Consider the following 22,844-nt stretch of genomic DNA (forward strand, 5'->3'; position numbering starts at 1 on the left):
TTTTGTGTGAGCTCCGAGCTTCTCTGGGCTCTTCTTCCTCCACTCCTGATGCTTAGAAAATCATAATATTCTGCTCTCTTGGGCTATAATATCACTTCCATGTAACATGCATCTTTCACAACATGGCTTCAAGGTTATTAGATCTCCAGCTACTGGTTTCAAATACCCATTAGGAAAAGGAGACAGACCTCTGAGAGGTATTACAGGAAAGTCCTTTACCACCTCGAACACTATAAAGGAGAGTTAGTCTTCAGAGGCAGTAACAGACAGCTTTTCATAATTGTACTTGGTAATAGAGAATAAGACTTTAACAGTCCATAGCACGCACCCCGCAGGCGACAACCACACAGAGACAAACAGGACACAGAAGAATGAGTGAGTGAGTGAGAGACAGAGAGAGAGAGAGAGAGAGAGAGAGAGAGAGAGAGAGAAAGTGAGCCACGGCACATAAAGTTAAGGCCAGAAAAAAAAGCACCAAACCAGGGCATCAAGGATCTGAATTCTAGCCATGGCATAAATTAAAACATGTTAATCATGGCCAGAATAATACTAACAGTTGTAAATTTCCAGCCACAGGTAGTAGCAGAAGTAATAATTGAAAATATTTACTGAGCGGGCAGTGGGTGTCTCACACATGTCATCTCTAATCTCAACAACAAACTCTGAAGTAGGTGGCGCTACTCCCCATCTGACAGATAAGAAAACTGGGGTGAAGACGGCCAACACAGATCTAAAATGGCAGGGCTAGGAAGCCTAATTCCAAAGTCCATTCTTTCTGCCACTCCTGTCATCACTGAATCAAGATCCCTGTGAGGACAAGCAGCACCGCGGTTACCTGGGAATCTCTCAAGTGGCTCACACACACACACACACACACACACACACACACACACACAACGAAGCCTGCTGCCCAGCTCCACTCCAACCAGCCACTGCCACCCACTGTTCCAGCCAGACTTCTACCTCTCTAGAGATAAGCCAGACTTGTCATTGAACGGACATGCAGAAAATGAAATCACAGGAATGAATTACCAAAGACTTTGTTCCTCCTCTAACACTTGCTAGACCAGATGCTCTTTTAAGTCAAAGATTTGTCTTTTGCATGGTTTTGTTTTCAGCATCTACCACAGCGTCTGGCACATAGTAGATTCAACAGTTATTTGTCATCATAGAGGAAAAGCAACTCTGTATAACATGAAACCCAATGCAAAAACAAGGTTAAGATGAGAGCAGACAATGGTGGGAGGAGTTTACTTTGTTCCCCTCCCCCAACCTACACACGTACTTACTTACTATGGTAAAAGTATCTGACAATCTACCAGCCGGTTAAGTGTGAAGTACCAGAAGTATTTTCATTCCTAAATTAATGAGTCAAGGATGTTGGTCCCAACATTATTATTTAGCATCATTCTGGAAGATTTAGCCAATGGGAAGAAGGAATAAACATTTGAAAGGATATGGCAACATTACTAGAGTTTGCATAGAATGATTATCTCCCCCCACCAACCCAGTGAACTAGAAAACTTTATTAGATTAAAAGACTGAGTATCATGACTAGAACAAAAACAAGCAAAAAGCAACAGACAATATTAAGCCGTGAGGGAAGAAAATCCTGCAGAATAGTTTGCAGAACGTAATCCATTTATGTCCTCTGACCTTTTACTAAGCATTCATGCATATGTACACAAATGCCCAGGAAAATATCCAAAGGATATGTTCCAAAATGAACAGTGGCTACTACTTATATATATATATAACGACTGCTTTCTATACAGTATGCCCTGTTCTAATGCTTTCACTACCGTGCCATGACTGAGCAAACTAAGGCCTGAAGGTTACATAACTTGTTAAACGTCTCCAAGTTACTAGGTCATAGACCTAAGAGTCAAACTCAAGCTATCTGCTCCACAGATGGAGCTCTTGCGCCAATATACTCCGGTTCTGAGCAGAAGAATGGGACAAGGGTCTAAACTGTGGCTAAAGGGCACTGGATGATATCTTGAATGTATCACATCCTATGTGTACAAAACTCACAAGACACCTGAAATTAATAACAGTGTATCATACTGCACTGTATTGTAATATCACACTTCAGCAAAACATAAAAATATTTCTTTAAAAAAATGAAAAGCAAATCACAAGAATGATTTCTATAATGAAGATAAGTAAGACAATGCATGGACACGAAATTCAAAACCAGTAATGTCTTCAAATAATAGCATTGTTCATCTAGCCTCATGAACTTTGGACACACCCACAGTGGTAAAATATTGAAATCATTATAAACTCTGTTGCAAATAATCTTCATTAGTGGTGCTATCCACATCTGTAATAAAGATATCCGAAATGTGAAGAGGCCCTCATCATCAGGGAGATTGGTAATATTTTTCCTTTCTGGAAAAGATAAACTTGATAGATTAAGCCTAATTCAATTTTTATTCAGTCACTCAATAACCTAATGGTTTATAGAAACTAACCACAGGTCTTCTCTAACAGACAAACAAGGGAAAATAATTGACAACTACATCTGAGAGCCAGGCTTCCTCTAGAAATTAGAAGATCCTGGAGATTGTCTATTTTAAGAAATTTCTTAATATACTACCTTCATTATATAACAACACCACAAAAGGGAATGGGAAAAACCAATGACTCATTACTATGAGCAACAGCAAACTAAAAGAACTTGAGATCATATACCGAATGAAGCTTTTCAACAGCTTTCTGAGACTAAAAGGACGTGTTTATAAATGTGATTAATCACTCTTAGTCAACATTAAACAAAATGGCCATATCTAGATTAAAAACAGTCATATTATGGCACCAATAAACAACAAGGGATAATACACAGAGGAGTGATATTGCATATGGCTTGTAACCTGAGGCACATTAAGAAGATCTGGAAGAATTTCAAGAGTTGCATTAAGCTAAAAAGTGGTCCAAACTGCTAACAGAACATAAGCCTGTTGTATATGATCACTCAGAATCACCATAAAAAGCACTAAGACTAGGCCTATTAACCACAAACTCAGAAGACTTAAATATAAATAGTATTCACTTGTGAAAAATCTTCATAAATACGAATATGAATGATTCCCTATGTACATTTCCAAGAGATATTTGAGATGGCTGGTTTTTGATGAGGAAAAAAAGGCAGGTTCTCCTAGGCTCTGATCCTTAGAATCAAAGTTGATAGTCATTAGGTTTTAAGACATCTAAGAAATAAAACATATACTATAACAGCAAAAAGACTTTTTTCTCTTTTTAAGCAGCAATTAAAAATAACACAGCTCTGAGCTCTGAGAAGGTAGTAGGTTAAGAAAACAAAATTAAAACAACTCCTCTGAGTATATAAATCAGCTGTCATTAATCTGCACTGTGCCAAGAAATGAATTTGCTATTCTTCAGTTAAATCATCAACATTTAAATACAAACGGAAAAAAAAAATAGAGTTTTGAGAACTATGAAATTGCATGATAACAGATGTCACACAGGAGGTGAATTATAAAGTAAATCCCTCCAAAAGTCTTTGAAAAGTGTCAGGTCTCTCATAGTGAATTAATATCCAAAAGTTATGACTGTAGAGGGCAGTAAGCCCTTTTTCTTACGAAAAAGGAAAGGAACCTACAGATGAGAAGAAGGACAATAAATTTCTAAAACATGGTACTAGGTTCAACCCACTTGACAATCAAAGTGATCCAGCCATGAACGTAACAACTGACATTTACTAGGTGGTACCCTATGGGACCAAATGAACTGGATTCTAGTAGTAAGGCCATTGTGCAGTGAGAATGACACTGAGGGAACAAGGAACTAGCCTGAGACCACCCAGCTACTCAACAGCAAAGCCAGGACTCAAATCCAAGTCTGAATCAACCTCAAGGTTGTATGATATACTCTAAGGGTCAGCTTTCTCAACTTGAATATTGGCATTTTCTAACATAAATATTGTTTACTCTGTTGAAGCTGTCACACTTTTAAAAACCAAAGATTATTCCTGCAAACAAATACGCCAATATTAATATGAAAACTCTTTGTGGCAATTACAAAGGTTTTTTTTTTTTTTCCCTCCTTCTTCCAAAATTTCATCTGACACTTGTTTATTCAACTAGAATTACCTGAATTAAATGAGTTTTTAAAGTGGTACAAGGAACAGAATGTGCTAATTAAAGGGCAGGGCACCTGGGTGGCTCAGTCAGTTAAGTATCCGACTCCTGATTTAGGCTCAGGTCATAATCTCAGTTGTGAGATCCAGCCCCATGTTGGGCCCCATGTCAGGTCCTGTGCTGGGCATGGAGACTGCTTAAGATTCTCCCTCTCCCTTTGCCCCTTCCCAATGCATGCACATATGCTTGCTCAAAAAAAAAAAAAAAAAAAAAAAAGAATGTATTAGTTAACAGTTGGGCTCTGGAACCATTTAGGATCTCAATCCCTATTTCCCCACCAGTGAGTTGGGCACTAGCTTGGACAATTCACTCATCTGCTCTACGCTTTGGTTTCCTCATCTGTAACGTAAGAATTAAATTTTTTTTTTGTTTCACATGTGTCTCACTGGCCAAGGAAAAAATAAATGAGATGACACAATACACTTAACACAGGCCTAGTGCTTAAGACGTACTCAGAAAAAGTCTGAAGAAAAAAGACTGGTACACAGGCTCAAAAACAATCTAATCCAAGAGGCCTACCACACTCTAAATGGATTCATTACCTTCTTTATCAGTAACAGCAAAGTCTAAATGTCTGTGCATGCCACCCCCCCCCCACTATGTTAACATAATTGCCCTGTGATTAATGGATTTACTTGAAGAAAGAAGAAAGTGGTAGCTCTAACAGCGACCAGTAGGAAACCGTGTGACTTCCACAGTACAACGTGCTCAGACAGGGGTGTGATCAGCATCCTCAATTCTAAAATTCGGCACACACATCTCAGCAGGAAGCCTGCCAGATGTGCCTTCCGTGCTGGCTTGACTTTTGCCACATTTGACTTTGTTATCTTGAGCCTTCATTAAAAAAAAAAAAAAATTTCAACATTTATTTATTATTGAGAGACCAAGAGACACAGAGCGTGAGCAGGGAAGGGGTAGACAGTGGGGGAGACACAGAATCCGAAGCAGGCTCCAGGCTCTGAGCTGTCAGCACAGAGCCCAATGCGGGGCTCGAACTCACAAAGTGCGAGATCGTGACCTAAGCCGAAGTCGGATGCTTAACCAACTGAGCCACCCAGGCGCCCCCTGAGCCTTAATTTTTAAAAGCAACTTTTTCTGGAAGGGAGGGAGGGAGGGAGGGAGGGAGGGAGGGAGGGAGGGAGGGAGGGAGGAAGGAAGGAAGGAAGGAAGGAAGGAAGGAAGGAAGGAAGGAAGGAAGGAAAAAACACTAACAACAACAACAAAAAAACAAAAACCAAAAACCCCTAAGCATTGAAATGAGCATCATCTCCTTTCCTACCTGGTGGTACTGCAGCCACCTCGCCTTGGGTTGGCCAGTCCCATCTGACTGCTTCCCTACTGTGGGTAAAGTCTTGGTAAAAATCAAATATAAAAAGCCTGATGGATCCTGGCTGTGCTTTATGGATGAATGGACTGTGTGATGGATAGTTGTGTGTGTGTGTGTGTGTGTCCACAGTGGTCCCAAGGAACCATATTCCCTCCATGTCTCCAGGGTTTAACTGCCTCCCTACATACATGAGTCAGTTATAACAGCAGCTAGAGTTTACTCAGTACCCATCCACGTGCAAGGCACCATTAACCTTTCAGTGTTTTATCATTCTCACACCATCAAGAGATAGAATGCCCTTTTTAAAAATGGGGAAATTTACTCTTACTCATCAAGAGTAAGTGAATTGTCCAAATACCACAAAAGAAATGCACCGACTTGCCGATTTTACACCTGAGAACTCTTCCGTTGGCCACGCTACTCCCTCCACATTCACCTATTTTCTTGCGCATCTGAACCTGTACCATCGTTAGAGCTAACAGATTACAGCACTCACCCCTACCCTTCCAAACCCAATCTTACAGATGCTTTCTTTCCAGTTCACTGTCCCAGCAGGTTTTAAGCGAGCCCCTAAAAAACAAATTCAGTAAATGCTTCCTGAGGACCTGTTGGGCCCCAGGCATGGTGTTAGACACTGGTGATGTGCTGCTGGTGAGCAAAAGGAACACAGACCCTGACCTGTGGGGCTACAGACTTGCAGGAAGAAGAACATGGAACGTGGCCAGCAAGGACAGAAACCAAGATTTTCTTTTGCATGATGGTGGGAGTTCTTCAGCCACACTGATACAAGGGCCGGTGCGGCCCCGGAGGCCTGTGCCAGGGGTAAGACAGCCGCTCTGGACTCTGGGCCTAGGCCTTTGAAAGAAATCAGGAGGAACTCAACACACCTATTCAGAGTGCTTCCTGACTATTCTGAGTAGGAAAGGAAGAGCAAACATGCAGATTCTCGGGTTTTGGCGTGTGACGGTTTGTTTTCACAGCAGGGCAAGAGGAAGTGCACATGCCTCCACCGCCACTCAGGCCTTTTCATTACTCAGGAGAAAGCTTGCTTCCTTGGGCACCAAAGAGAGAAGTGAAAAGGCAGCTCTTCCCGTCATCTTCAGACTTTCCCTTCTACCCGTGTCCCTGGGGGAGCCAACGATGCAGCTGGTTCTCCCTTCACACCCCACATAAACGGGGAAAGAAGCCAAGAGGAAGGAAGCGGTCTGGGTGCTGTGTGAAGCTGAGGGGCACCTCACCCTCGGCCTTCAGGTCAGCAATGTGGATCTTGCCTAAGGCTGCAAGTGACAGGCTCAGTCAGGACTTGGAATCAGAAGGTCCCCCCGCCCCCCAATCCCCAACAACAGTCCCTCGTGTGGCACCGGCCTCTCTGCCCCCATCAGCCAGAGTAGAAATGGTTCTGAAACATTAAACAGGCAAATGAGTTAGCAAATGGTGTACAAAACAGTCACCAGGAGTTGCAGAGTGAAAGTCATGTGGGCAAACATGGACAACATGCAGCTTGGCCTGCAAAGTGTTTTAAAATTGGGAGAGTTTGAGGGGCACCTGGGTGGCTCAGTCGACTGAGCATTCGACTTCAGCTGAGGTCATGATCTCATGGTTTGTGAGCCCGAGCCCCACATCAGGCTCTGTGTTGACAGCTCAGAGCCTGGAGCCTGCTTCGGATTCTGTGTCTCCCTCTCTCTCTGACCCTCACCACTTGTGCTCTGTCTCTGTCTCTCAAAAATAAATAAACATTAAAAAAATTTTTTTAATTGGGAGAGTTTGTAAATCTTGATATACATCTTCTCCAGAAATGTTGAAGGATCAAACAGTGGGTCTACATTCCCAAGGAGAATCTGAGACAGGCCACTCTACTTAGAAAGGGCATGCCCCCTCCCCAGTCACGTCCCAGGGGCCCTGGATACAACAGCCTACCATTCATTTGCACCACCTGCCTGGCCACTGTGCAACACGAGTCTCTGAGCCCTGTCCTAAGTAAGCACTTCACGTTTTCTATCTCACACTACACTGGATGGAAAATCAAGTAGCATAAATCTCGAATAAGCAAACATTGAGGGGGTTGAGGTTTATATTTGTGCTTCTCTGACAACAGTTGCCAAGCCGTAACACAGAAGCAGCAGCTGAGGATACGGGGGGGCAGAAGGGAAGGCGTGGGTACGGGAATAATGCAGTGCCTGTAGAATGAGCGGAAGCATGCCACAGGCCTAGCACAGCCCATCGTGGAGCACACTCTCACTCTCATGACCGCAGTCTAACCACAGGGCAGGACGAAATCCTCAAATGCCTTCATCCCATGCACTACGGTTTTCAGTGGGCTTTGGCCAAATACTGAGACTACTTAGACACGCAAATCTGAACTTCAGACTCTGCATCCCATCTGTACAGCTGCTCCTCCCCTCCCTGCAAGAAAGTGGAAAGAACTAGATTTCCTTTTAGTAGTTCCAGAGAAAAAGAAATCAAGGAGGCTGAAGTTCAAGTTGCCTAAGCAGATGTGGGAAACCAGGATGTGCAATCCAGGGCCCAGGCCTGCCTAAATACAACTTCAGCAAAAGTAAACCTCAAGCTCTTTGCAACTACAGAGACTGGTCCCTTCTTATATTATCTTTCATGCTAAGTCCTAACACAAATTATGAAAACAAAAAAGGGGAAACACATTTTCAAGAAGTGAGACATGTTTTTGAATCCTAACCACGCCACTTTATACAACTCCTTCTAATCAGAAAATTAGAGTTTCATCATCCTGGTTCTTCCAATATAATCCTAACCTACTAGTAATTATTGCTCTATTATCATCAACAGCAACATTTTTAACATATTTATAGAATGTTTCATGAATCTCGAAGTGCTCATGTCCCCTTAGAGGCAGACAAGGCGAATGCTCTATGCCAACTTAATATGTAAAGGCACAAAGGCACTAAGGCACAAAGCCTACACGTAACTTGTTCAAGGTCACACAGCTGATCACAGTTAATACAACTCCACAGCTCATACATGAATTCCCGGAATATATAAAGTGACTCGGGTGTCAAGAAAATAATAGACCTTGGTGAAGAGTAAACAGATGAAACACTGTCATCTGCCTGCATATACACACATACCTTGAAACACACAAACAGATGCCAATATAAAAATTAATTTAATTAAAATTTAAGGTTAAATAATTAATGTTAAATATGTAAATGTCAATATTTTAATGTTTAAAAATCATTCTAATGTTAAATTAACAGGATCTACCTAGTTCTTCTGATAGATTACTAAGAAAAGGTGACCAGTCTGAATTACAGGTTTAAAATGTAATTTGTGTATTACTCCTAAAAGAGTGTGATAACCACAAAGCAACCACTCACTCACAACACATCTTTCCATAGTTGATTCAACATTCAATGTAATTACTCCTAAATGGGCAACATTGTGACATTCCTTCCAATGAAGTATGTCACTGGAACGCACAAGACCCTCAACCCTGAGCACATGTCGCCCTCTAGTGGCAAGCACCTCTCAGCATCCCGGGTGGAGAAGTTGCTCACTGGAGACAACCGTGTTTTAGAGAGCTTACAGAGTGATTTTATTCAAAAATACAAAATGTAATTTCTGCCCTTGGTAAGAGATGTACCATGATCTCTTAAGAGTGCTAGTGAATAACTTTAGTCTCTGTGGATGAATGAGGCATGAGATTCTGAAGTTGGCCAGTTCATTCACTATAAAGTTGTAGAGTCAAGCTAACCACAAAACTCAAGGGGTTTGGGTACAGCTAAAATGCTCACAAGGGAACAATGCAGTCTTTACTCAACTCTCAGTGCAGAAAGCTTAGCAGTCCAAAAGGACACCTTGAATTTTAGGTATCCCTATTTTCCTTCCACGTATCTTAGTTTACGTATTGAAAACCTTAGTACTCTTGCAACCTTTTACCTAAGTCTTTATTACAAATAGACTTTAAGGGTTCCACTCCAAAAGAACACAGTAATACTCTAACCTGTGTCAATAAGCAGAGTATTATGCAGACTTTTATAATCCGTGTGCTCCACAGAAGCACCGAATGAAGCATTGCCACGAGACTTCACAATGAATTAGAAAATTCACTCGGGGCGCCTGAGTGGCTCAGTCGGTTAAGCGACTGACTTAGGCTCAGGTCACGATCTCGTGGTTTCTGAGCATCGGGCTCTATGCTGTCAGCTCAGAGCCTGGAGCCTGCTTCGGATTCTGTGTTTCCTTCTTTTCTGCCCCTCCCCCACTTGTGCTCTATCTGCCTCTCAAAAATAAATGTAAAAAAAAAAAAGAAAAGAAAAAGAACATATACTCAGTCTACCTCACTCAACATTCCAATATCCTACTTGGCAGCAGTGAACTTGAACCTTATCTTCAAGAAGCCAGGGGATGACACAAATTATTCCAGAAAGAGGAATAACCTAGAACAGGTTCACATCAGGTTCACATAAAGGTATATAAGGAAAGTCTGGGGGTTTTTGTTTCCATTGTCTAATCTCTCCTTTCCACATATGCATTCCCAAAAGCTAGTATGGAAATCAAAGATAATAGTAATCAGTTGACTAAGGTGTTCTTTGAAGGTAGGTACCATGTCTTAAAACTTACCTCTCTGTTCCTGGTGCCTAGCACAACCTGGACATACCATGGGTGCTCTCCATTGTAAAAATAAGACAAACTTCTTCATTCTCCCAAAATAAGGTTGAGGGGGGAAAAAACTGGAAAACCTTTGTTTATAGACAGTTCAATAATGAAACAATCTACTCTAAGAAAGCCTAAAATAATAATTGTCTGTGATGACAAATTTTATGTGTGAATTCAGCTAGTCCATGGTACCCAGTTTTTTGGGTCAAAATTCAGTCTAGATGTTGCTGTGAAGTTATTCTTCTAAATGTGGACACCATTTAAATCAGTAAACTTAAAGGAACGCAGATCATTCTCCATAAGGTAGGTGGACCCCACCCAATCAGTTGAAGGCCTTACAAGAAAAGACAGGTCCCTGAGGAAGAAGGAATTCTGCTTCCAGACTGACTTCAGACTCAAGGCTGCAATATCAATTCTCCCTAGGGTCCCAAGCCTACTGGCCTGTCCTTTACGTTCCAGACACGTCTGCTCCCAGAATCCTATGAGCCAGTTCCTTAAAGTAAATACTTTTCACTTTTATATGTATGTATGTAAACATATGTATGTACACACACACACACACACACACACACACACAGTTTTTTTCTTTGTTAGCTCTGTTTGGAGAATCCTAATACGGGTTTTTTTTTAAAAATATGATCACAGTATCCATTCACTGCTCTAAATATTAAAATATATTACCCCAAAGTTAAAGTTAAACCATTATATAAAGTCCAATCACCAGATAAAGAATATTCTGCTAAAACTAAAATGATGGGGAGTGATGATAAAAGGGCCAAGAAAAGTCTTTCCAGTAACTATACCTAAGTAAATAAGCCCAATGGACATTCTTTTTTAATAATTTGGGGGCATTTTAGTCCAACAATAAAATGATTTCAGGGTGTAGACCCCTTCATAAGTTATTACACTTCATAGAAAAGACTTCACCAGAATTTACTGAATGAAAAAAAAGAGAAAATATGCTGAGAAAATTTAAATGAAAAGAAGAAAAATATTAACTACCTCTTGGTTATCTTTGTTTTGGTTTGCCCAGAAAATCTTATGATAAAGCGTCTCCATTGAATTGCTGGAATCAGTTCGGTCAAAACAATGTCGATCCAACACTTCCAACGTGTGCAAAACCCGACTAATGGTCACCCCTAGATGTGGAAATTAAGCAAGCAGTTAAAGAGGTCAAACAAAGCCAAACAGCATAGTACAAAGCCATCATTATGTAGGGCAAAAGGAATTTCAAGAAAGTGTCATTCTCAGCATGTGAGAATTGCCAACAAAACCAAACCTGACATTCTAGACAGCGAGGAACTAAAGGGCACAGAAAGAGGAATGCCCTCAAAAGTCACTAGGTGCCTCTGTCAAAAAGCATCCTTATCCAATATGTTGACTGAGTTATAAGAATCAGAAACAGGGCATCAAGTCCCACATTCAAAAGTACTCCTTCTTCTCTTGGGTTCTGTACCTGCTGTTGACTCTTGGCACTTGTCAAAAGACCACCGAACTTCCACTGCACGGCCTCTTTGTTTTATCTGCTGTTCTACCTCATAAATCCTTGCCCGAACCTGAAAGATAATCGCTTCTAATTAACTTATGCCTGGAAAGCCACAGTGGCTGTCTAAATCACGTCAGGTTTTTCCACATGAGCAGAGCATCCTACAGGGAACTACAATCGTGACTGCACCGTAACAAATTTAGCCTGTTGTCCAAGAAGCGCATTTTAAAATTTACGAGGGGTGATTCAATGCCAGTTGTCAATAACAAACACTCACAAAAAATAAATGCTTGCTTTACAAGTAAAAATTTTTTAGGATATCCTCTATGGAAAGGTGAAAGCTCTCAAGTATCATTTTTGAGCCATTCTTCTATGTATGAAAATAGCTAGGCATGTTTTATGAATTTAAGAAAATTGCTTGGTGAAAAACAGGGATCTTACTCTCAACATTAGTCACAGTCCCGCGGTTTAAATTTCTTAAGTCTCTGAACCAAATAACCCGGCACTAATAAAAACAGTTACTAAATATCACAGACTGCCATCTACGGGAATTGTGTCATGTATGAGAGCCACCATCACAATTACCGTCTGGGTGGCAGGACTCTTTGCAAGAGCTACCCAGCAAGAGCTAAGGGAGGAAGGGAGCAATGTGATGAACTTCTGCGGTCCAGAGAGGCTAACTACTTCCCCCTACGTCCCTCAGAGAGATGGGGAGCAGGGCTGGGAAGGGCAAGCATCCAAGCATCTGAGAGGCTAACACCCATGCGGCTCGCTGTGTCGTGATGCCTCTCAATGAAAACACCCATCCAACCACCGTAACAGAGAGTCTACCTGCTGATTGAAAGCTGTGTTCCCACCCGGCATGGGGAGACTGGAGGGGGCCACCTGCAGCAGATCCAGGGGCGAGCCTGGGTTCGCGCTCTTATTGTCGTTTGTGGAATAATTCCACACCAAGGCACTTGGGCAACAGAGAGTGACAGTCTGGAAATGAAGCAGGAAAATCCAGATATTTAAGAGGAACAAGTATAACAGCTTAACAATAAAAACGAGGCCTCATCATAACTATATTATAGTTTCCTACAAGTACCCATTCTCAACTTTTCAAGTCTTAAGACAAAACTAAAATAGAATTATTAATTTGAAATGGAGGTGGTACAGCTACTGAGAAATTAAGGAATATTATAATTCATAAGCTAACATTCCAGCACAGAGAACCTAGGAAACTTAATAAAAACACAGTAATTATCACTTAAAAATTGTCACTTAAAACAATTTTTTCATGCAATTAGAAAAAGGAGAGATGGAATTAGAATGTGTAATTTCTAAAGTTATAAAATCTAAAAAGGAATTTGTTTTAATCTATGAAATAATCTCTGAGATAATGTAGTAAATAGCTTCATAAATGCTAGACAGACAGTAACCCTAGACCAGTGGGTGGCACATTTTCTATAAAAAGCCAGAGAGTAAATGCTTTAAGCTTTGCAGGTCACCTATAATTTGTCACATATTCTTTTTGTTTTAATAACTCACTGGAAATATAAAATATATTCTTAGCTCGCTGGCTGGCATTGGCCTACAGATTATAGCTTGCCTACCTCTACGTTACACCCTTGCAGACATTTTTTCTTCAACCAGCTTGCATGAAGCACTTTCTATGACCCCTCACTCACAAACCACAACGATCCCATGAGGTAGGTAATGCTATTCCCCCCACTGTACCACAGAGGAATAGGAGCCACAGAGGAGAGTAATAACCAGCCAAGTTGATTTCAGCACACGTGTCTAGAACCTCTATGCTATCGTTCTGCCTTCTAAACATAGAGTCGATATTATGGCTCCAGTTTAAATAAGTCCTTGCTCCATACTGAACACTGCATCATCACAACCCTAACCATGTGTGGTCACCAAGTAGGAACTGTCACCATCCCCCTCACACACAGGAAACAGAGCCTAAAGGTTACATTAGAAACTGGAAGAGCAGAGGCTAAAATCAGGTCTGCGAGTATTCTAAAAAACAGGTTTCGGGCACCTGGGTGGCTCAGTCGGTTAAGCGCCCAACTTCGGCTCAGGTCATGATCTCACGACTCGTTGAGTTTCAGCCCAGCATTGGGCTCTATGCTGACAGTTTAGAGCCTGGAGCCTGCTTCAGATTCTGTGTCTCCGTCTCACTCTGCCTCTCCCCCACTTACACTGTCTCTACTGTCTCTCTCTCTCTCTCTCTCCCAAAAATAAAAAATAAACATTACAGAAAAAAAAAAAAAAGTCTTAACTATCATGTTGTGCCACTCAACAACTGTGAGCTTGTTAGAGAAGGGATGCAATGTTTCTTCTAAAATGCAAAACTGAGTATCACAAAAACTAGATTCTGAAGTCTAGGAGACATCTCTGTGGAAACCAGGTGGCAGATATGAAGAACGTCAAATCCCTGAGCCCCACTACTGCATCTGTCTCCACTGGTCCACATACCCGTCTCCTTCCTCCTGTGTGTGAGGAGGTCAGGGTTCTCATCTCCTGTCCATCATGGAGTTCTTCCCAGTGTTCTTAAAATCACCAATACCCAGGGCACTGATCTATCACACACCCCTCTTCTCCTGTTTGCACTCTCTACTAGTTTAATCTCAGCTGAGAAATATGTTCAAATCTGGGGCGCCTGGGTGGCTCAGTCCGTTGAGCGTCCGACTTCGGCTCAGGTCATGATCTCATGGTCCGTGAGTTTGAAGTCCCGCGTCAGGCTCTGTACTGACAGCTCAGACCCTGGAGCCTGTTTCAGATTCTGTGTTTCCCTCTCTCTCTCTCTGCCCCTCCCCCACTCGTGCTCTTTCTCTGTCAAAAATAAACAAACATTAAAAAAATTTAAAAAAAAAAAAACGAAATATGTTCAAATCTGACCATCAAAAAAAACAAAACCTTTTAAAAAATCTCCACTCACTTAGCAGCAATCTCTCTCCTTTCCTTCCACAGACAGGTCTCTCAAAAGAACAGGTAGCATTATTTCTCCTCATTTTCATCACTCCTCAACCCGCCTTACAATGGCTTCTCAACTGACCACCGTCTTATCAAAGACAATCCAGCCATCTTCTTACCAGACTTCCCCAATAATGGGGGCACTGCCCACTACCATCTCCTTTTGGAAACTTCCTGCAGTAGCTAGAGAAGCAGCTCAGCATGGTGGGTAAGAGTGTGGACCCTGGATCCAGACTGCCTGGGTGTGAATTCCAGCTTTGCCACTTACTTGCTGTGTGACCTATGCCCCCATTTCATCATTCATGTTACAGCAGTAATATTGGTTCCAATCTCATAGGATGTTCTGAGAAGTGACTTAATACACGTTACAATTTAGAGTGATGCTTAGAACACAATAAATGCTAGTAAGATTATAACAGAATCGTAACAATAGCATTCCTATTCTCACTGTCCTTGTCTCTCTATAACAATAGTCTCTCCCCTTCCTTTTCTGTCCAGTCTGGCCACACTTTCACAGCCCCCTCCGTGGACTGCCCTTCAGCCGCCTCTTCACCACTCAGGCCACAGGTCGCCACTCACCGCTAACTCTTCAGGTAATCTCACCCCCTCTTGGGGGTGTCCCTGAGGGATTCAAATCCACACATCTGGCTGGATGTCTGGCATCAACTTCAAAATGAGACATGTAAAAACTTCCGGAACAATATTATTTAGAGATGCTAAAGGACAAATAATCCAAAACTGTCCAAAAGTGAACTTACCTAGAATCTCCCAAACTGACTTTTTTAGCCTTGTCTCTCCCTCTCTTTCCCCTCCCTTGCTAGTCCCACAAATCCTCCCTCTATTGTGGCCACAACAATCTAAATCAACGGCACAACTGACCATGGCACCTTCCTGCCTAAAACCCTCCAGTCTCATCCCAATCATAAGGCACCTAGGGAGTCTTATATGCCCACACCCCAACAGGCTTTACACTTGATGTTCCATTAATACCAACCTGCACACAAGATGACTGATCAACCCTCTGGCCCTTTTCTCATGCTGCTCCCTCTGCCAAGAATACTCTTAGCACCTTTTTTTTTAAAGAAAAAAAAAAAACAAAACTCTTATAATATGCAGTAGTCAGAACTGCTTCCTTCAGAAAGCCTCTCTGAATTCTGGGTTGAACTACAAGTTCCGCTTCTCAACTCCCTTAGTCCCCTGCGCATCCTTCCATTGGCCTTTGCCATAGTATATGGAAACTGTCCATTGACAAGCCTGTCTTCCCCACAAGACGATAAGCTCTACCTAAGTGGAGAACATGTCTTTAAGGCCAGGCCAAAGCCTCTTAGTAAAGAGCGGGACACCTTAAGAGCCCCAGAAATGGAACCTGAACACTAACTTGCGAGCTCCTCTAGTGGACGGGGCTGTATCTCATTCCTGACAGCATCGGCCCAGTGGCCTGCACGCAACTGGATGTTCAAGGACCACACAAGCAGTGATACTTGGCCGAACAACAGAGCCTGACAAATTACCTGGATTTTAAAGAAATAGAGAGGATGGCAACCAACTTAGGATGTAGACTGAGGAAGCTATAAAATGCTGCACTGAGAAACTGTCTTTCCAAAAGCAAAGTAATATAGCAGACTTATTCTGTGGGTTCCCTCAAAGATTTTATCATAGAGAGTGCTGAATGGTATAATAAAAGGTAACTACAAGAACTTTCTTCTACACAGAAGCAACAAATCTTCACTCAGCTTGATCCAACATAGAAAAATAAAAACATGAAACTTCAATCTGTAAATTATTTGGATGAGGAAAAAACTGGAATGTGACGTGAAAGTTGAAGGGGCAATTCTTAACTCGATTATCTCCTACGCTGAATTTTAACATAAAACAGCAAGGGCCAGGGACTTACCTGCAACATACAACTAAGTCCATAAACCAGGGGGCCATGCTGTGCACAGGAGAGGAAGTCTGAGAAGGCCAGCTGCACGGGACTCATGACGGGGCCAGGGGGGCCAGGGCTGGGGGCCCCGATGCTTGAGTTGTTTGGTCCTATCATCATGTGGGGCGAGTGGGCAGCAAGAAGGCTGGGGCTATCGCTCAGCAGCAAGGCAAGACGCCGGGCACAAAAGTAGGCAAGACGACGAGACAGGTAAGCCGACTGAACAAACTCGTCCGAATACTGAGAAGCACAAGGACAACGGGCTTCAGTCACGTCTGATACTACTCGGTGAAACAACTATTTTAACAAAGACTTTTTTCATTAAGAGGGGGGGGGGGGTATTTCACAAGTACTGTAGAAACCAGTGCTGTCCAATAGAAACAACACAAGCCATATGTGTAATTTTAAGGTTTCCATTAAAAAAATAACAGGCAAGTGGCACCTGGGTGGCTCAGTCGGTTGAGCTTCCGACTTCAGCTCAGGTCATGATCTCACAGTCTGTGAGCTCGAGCCCCACATCAAGCTCTATGCTGTCAGTTCAGAGCCTGCAGCCTTCTTCTGATTCTGTCTCCCTCTCTCTCTGCCCCTCCCCCACTCACACTCTGTCTCTCAAAATATGAATAAACGTTAAAAAAAATTTTTTAATAAATAAATAACAGGCAAAATTAAATAAGTAACGTATTTTATTTAGCCTATCATACCCAAAACACTATCATTTCAACAGGGAATCAACACAAAAAGATTTCATGAGACATTATACACTCTTTTCTGAACTAAATGTGAAATCTGGTGTGCGTTTACACTAAGAGCACATATCAAATTGCATTTGTCATAGCTCGAGGGCTCAAAAGCTACCTGGGGCTAGTGGCTACTCTAATGGACAGCATGGGCACAGACCATCACAGGGAGGATACACAGGACACCCGCACAGTGCAGTCTCCAGGAGGGTACGAGGGAGAGGAAGAGAATTACTTTTCACTAGATACTCTTTCATATTGCTTAAATGACCAAATGCATGTATTAACTTTCCAGGAAAACTTTATGTTTTCTAAGTAAATCGTAACCAAATAACCTAAATTTTTAACAGATCTTAAAGCAATCATTAAAACAGGAAGTTCCCACCCCCAGTGGCTCAAAGAATGTCAAATGAATATAAAAGATCCTCTAATGCTTAAAAAGAGATGATTTTGTTTTGTTTTCACAGACATCTGTGCTAATGGGGAGATAGTATGTAAAGAGCTGTCTGTTTAACTCACCGACGGGTGGCATTAGCACAGGTGAGAATACTTTAGAAGGACACGTGGTTAAAAACTATGAACGTGGCTGATACATGTGGAGTAGCATCAAGCCATTTTTCCCTTCTATCCCAAAGATAATGTTCTTCCTCTTCCACCTCTACATACTTAATCATCCTAATCAGACTCCTTTCTTGCCCATAAAATCAGCTGGCTCGTGGTCACATGTACTATACCTGCAGCATGAGTGGTAGCAAGAGTTTAAGAAGGTCATCATCCATCGGTCTGATCTTCTCTAACACATCCAAGATCCATGTCAAATATTCATGTTTTTCTAGCATTCCTTCCTTCAATGAAAGAGAAAGTCACACTGATGACGTTAAAGCAAGACCAATTCACATTCAAAAAGGAGCACTGTAACTCTTTTGCTGAAGTGTAATTTTACTACTGTTATTTGTGTTGTATGGTCTCCTTGACCACACCCCAAATTCTAAACGAAACAAAGTGCCAGTGTGATTCTGTATAATCGGTTTGGGGTGGGTTTTTTGGTTTTCTTTTTTTCTTGATAATCTGCTTCATTCTAAATTGAAAACAATTAATTCCTATGAGAAAGGAAATTTAGAAGCTTTCAGACTCTGAGGACATGTCAAGCATGTGTCCAGATTTCCAGGGAGTATGAACTTATGTCACAGGAGGAAACTTGTCCAGTGGTGATAATTATACAGAACAAAAGCCCCCATCACACTATCATCTCAGCAAGCATTTGAAAATCCCATTAGGTCTAATGCCCTCCCAATAACCCCTGCCTCTATCCTAAAATGAATTTCAGATACTATAACCTATGCATGAAATATAACCTTAAAAAACCAACATAATGGCCTAATTAACTGTTAACAAATGAAAAAAATTATAATAAAATAATGTATAAATGTTCCAACATAACTACACTAAAAATAACAACACACCTCAGATTTCCAAAATGTTCCAGAGGTGGTCTAGCCCCTCTTGCACCGTTAACATTTTCATTTACTACTTTCATATAAACACACACACACACGTACATATAAACCAACTATTCTTCTATGATATTCTATGTGTGTATGTATTTAATATCATGTTACAGTTTTGTATTATGACCTACATCATGAAAGAATCTTCAAAATAGAAACAAAAAGATACGCTTTCTGGGAAAGACACTTGTATCTTTAAGGTCATTCTGATAACCACCTTAGTAGTTAATATGAATGCCTACTCTACTCCTAGCAACTTTTTCTTATCACCAGTTATTTATCACCAGTGGTCCACTATCATGGTTATCAGCGATTTGTGTGAAAATAAACTGACAAATCATAGCTTCAGTATTTAAAAGATAACAGTGACACTGGCATGACATCAAGATATCTACTGGTTGCTAATTTCTAAATTTTAAAATGCCTTAAATCCAAGAGTTAAATGGTTAGTCACAAAAAGTACAATTAAAAATTTTAAGACCAGTGAATTTGAAGTTGATAAAGAAATGAATAAAATGGAATTTTGTACTTAACATATACGAGATAGCAAGTGCGAGGTTCAAAAAAGAGTCTTCATTAATATGACTTTCAACGGCTACACATCCATCCTCAAGATGCCTCTGTGTACATACCCACACCCTTATTTCTGCACATGTATCTGCAGGTGTATGTACTAAGTCAGTTTCACATTTCAGAATATGGCAAATTAAAATATACTAAACTTTTAAATTCAAACATTAGTGACCCAATTAAATTCATCCATTTAGGACCTGCTTCCTATAAAGGAGATACTGATTTCAATGTTCCCAATACACAAAGTAATCCTTCCAAAAACATTAAGCATGTTGACACACTTTTTCGAAGATGCAGACTAAATCCTCCACCCAGTCAAAGTCGTTAAAAACTCAGAGCAGGCACCAAGGGAGTCCTCTGCTAAATGGAACTTGCATTTGTAAGAGTTGTTTCAGCTGCCTTAAAACTAACAATGCTACTTGCCAAAAGGACCAGGCTTTTTCCCACTTTGAGCTCTTAGGAAAATTCTCTTATAGTCTGGAAATTATAAAGCTATGAAAGGAAAATTTAGAAACTACATATCCTTTTTACCCCTTTCCTCTTTGGTCAAGATAACAGGTAGTCAAGTCTCTGCTAGTCATAAAACTTCAGCTGAATACACTTCTCCCTCTTCCTCACTAGGAATAAAGACTGAAGCAAAAACAGCACAAGTGCCCTCTTCTGGTCAATATGATTTACATCAGCTTCTCGGAGAGAAGGATTCAGTCACTCCTCAATGGCCTTATTCATCCTCCTAACTACATTTTAAACTGCTGCTGAGCCAAATTAACATGACCCTCTTATGGAGAAACTAAGCCCTAATGGAGATCTACGAGACAGGAAATACCCACGCAAATATTTTCTGAATGTATCTAATTTTTGCAAAAGAAAAGGTTTACAGGGATTATATTTAATACAGCAAAGGCAAAGTAATTAACAGCATTAAAAGGGCTAAGACCATTGAAAGCTGGAGATCAATATATCCAATAGAAGCTGTCATGTCAAGGCAAAGGTGTTACCTTCAATACAACTCAAGGTGAGAAATGTCAGACTGTTTTCTTTCAACATATTGGTTCATATAAAGATATCACTTGACTCCTAAAAAACTAAACTATAAAGTATTTGCTCTCTTCTTAAAAGCAAGCTAGACAGCCTTGAGGTTCTTGGGAAGGTTACCTGGAACATGTGAAATGCCAACTTTTCGTTGTATTCCCATTGCTTCATGGCTTGCTCCACATCTGGTGGCACTGGGACAGGACCATCACTTGTGCTGGAAGCCATGTGGTAAAAGTCAGAAATCTTGGCCAGCTGCTCTCGAAGATATCTGGTAGATATTTGTGTCCACTCTGCATTTAAAAAAAAAAAAAAATTTTGTTTTAATTTCCAGACAAGATGGATAGAGTAATTAATGTTTTCTCCCCCTTTCTGACAATCTTAAGGGTGTACATATAAAACAAACATCTATTACAAAAAAGTGGTTTTGACACAGCAAGCACTGTGCGAAGAAGTACAACCACCCCAGAGCCTTTAAGTAATGCAACGTGGCCAGACCTAGTAGGAATGTTGGCCAGCTCTTGGGTGGAAAGGACGGCTCTCCCCTTGCGCCTCTGTGACCCCGAAGCTAGGAGAAGAGTTGCCCACACTTGAGTTATGTGCATTTAGTGATTCTCCGGGAGCATAAAAGATTTTTTTGCATACAAAAAGCCACAAGCAGGAAATAGAACTGTGGAGGTGAGTACTTCAAGAAATTTCAATTCTACCGAAGAATTCAAAACCCTTCAAATGCAAGTCTTAAGGTAGATTTTTCAGGCTCCAAGTTGGATTTCTAACATGCCTAATTAAGATCTGTTTTGTTTTCATCAGTCTGTAAGAGGAGTGGCATTTGCCGTGGGCTGGCCCTTCACAGCATTCCGACCTGCACTCTCCCCCTCCCCGCACCTGCCAGAAACACAAGCGCGGCTGCCTCTTGGACAGCCATCTGGACCTTCAATTAGTCTCCGCTCCACAACCAACACAGGATGCCTCAGAACTCAATCAGAAAGAGTAGTGAGCAACAAAAGGTAGGAGTACAGAAAGGAAATAGGAAAAGTACCATTACAAAAAAAACAAAAAAAAACAAAAAACAAACAAAAAAACCCACAAATTATTCAAAAATGTCTGCCAGAGGGGCACAAATTAAATCAGTGTGTTGCCTCTGGCAACCGTGAGGGATGTGATGCCAACTTTAGCCCATTCTGTGGATAAAAATGTAATAATTGCATGCTCACAGCCAAATTTCCCCAAGGATTAGTGAAACAGCATTTCAGAAGAAACCACCCTACTGAAACGTTACCACACAATGCTGTTTTCCCATTATCCAGGCAATTGGCTCTCCCGCCTTATTTTTTAAAGGAACCTATCTTGACAAAAGTAGGAGCAGAAACTAAACATCTGTTGGGGACTGAGGGCTTTGTTTTTATTTTTTAAGTACTGTTAAAAGTACTTGACAATAGTCCAGAGAGAACTACTGTTAAGTTTTGGTCTAAACAACTTATTCTCATTGTGTCTTATTTAAAATTTTCAGATGCACGTGTTAAACTGTAGTAATTAAGCCAATGCAAAAAGATGAACAGCTACTAGGTCAACATTCTGTCCCTAGTGTAACAGTATTTTAGAAAGCACCACCAATAACATACTAATATTCATCTATCAGCATTCAAGACATAACAATACATTATCAGCATCATCATCTGATGCCCCCATTATGAAGTAATAGTCTCATGACACTCGTTTGACAAAACAAAATGCCCACCATCAGATGAGATAAGTTTAGCTTGGCTATAATAAGCAAAAACAAAAATAACAGGGATCCAAATCCTAGCTTTTGTGTGCCAAGCCTTGCTATTAACTCTCTCAGCATGGTACCATCCTCAGTACCCCCACAGAATATTTTAGCCTCAAGAGCTAAAAATAACACACATATTCACACACCACCTACTTCATCCAGGGTATATTTTCTTTTCAAGATTGTTAAATACATAAGAAATATGTGTTCACTACAGAAAAATGTGTAATGCAGAGATGAAAAAAAAACACCTGTAATCCCATCACTCATAATTAAATATTCTAATATATATCTTTTCAGTCATTTTTCCTTTATATGTGCTGGGATTTTTTTTTATTTTATTTTTATTAAAATAAATCTTTAATGTTTGTTTATTTTTGAAGACACAGAGCATGAGAGGGGGAGGGGCAGAGAGAGAGGGAGACACAGAATCTAAAGCAGGCTCCAGGCTCTGAGCTGTCAGCACAGAGCCTGACACAGAGCTCAAACTCATGAACTGTGAGATCATGACCCAAGCTGAAGTTAGATGCTTAACCTTAACCAACTGAGCCACCCAGGTGTCCCTATGCTGGAATGTTTATATAAACATGCATTTCTTTTAAAAATTATGCTGAATAGGACATTCCACAATCTGAACTCCTTGTGGGATTCAAATGGTATGCAAATGTAGGTCTCTTGAGTAGTGTTTTTTAACACTAACTATATTTAACTGGCAGTAAGTTATCACATC

The 22,844-nt window shown here is 41.0% G+C and overlaps 1 protein-coding gene across 7 annotated transcripts in view; it reads right to left on the reverse strand.

Annotated features, from left to right (window-relative positions):
* MED12L (mediator complex subunit 12L) overlaps positions 1 to 22,844 on the reverse strand; it is a 334,106-nt gene that overhangs the window by 244,828 nt on the left and 66,434 nt on the right. For all 7 annotated transcript variants that reach the window (XM_053221297.1, XM_053221298.1, XM_053221299.1 and 4 more), the window contains 6 exons: positions 20,467 to 20,636; positions 17,965 to 18,075; positions 16,464 to 16,733; positions 12,437 to 12,586; positions 11,576 to 11,675; positions 11,122 to 11,258 (listed from right to left, as the gene is read on the reverse strand). In XM_053221297.1, the coding sequence (XP_053077272.1) occupies positions 11,122 to 11,258; positions 11,576 to 11,675; positions 12,437 to 12,586; positions 16,464 to 16,733; positions 17,965 to 18,075; positions 20,467 to 20,636 (938 nt within the window). The remainder of the gene's footprint in view (positions 1 to 11,121; positions 11,259 to 11,575; positions 11,676 to 12,436; positions 12,587 to 16,463; positions 16,734 to 17,964; positions 18,076 to 20,466; positions 20,637 to 22,844) is intronic.

The sequence above is a fragment of the Acinonyx jubatus genome, chromosome C2, assembly GCF_027475565.1.
Source record: "Acinonyx jubatus isolate Ajub_Pintada_27869175 chromosome C2, VMU_Ajub_asm_v1.0, whole genome shotgun sequence".
Classification (NCBI taxonomy): Eukaryota; Metazoa; Chordata; class Mammalia; order Carnivora; family Felidae; genus Acinonyx; species Acinonyx jubatus.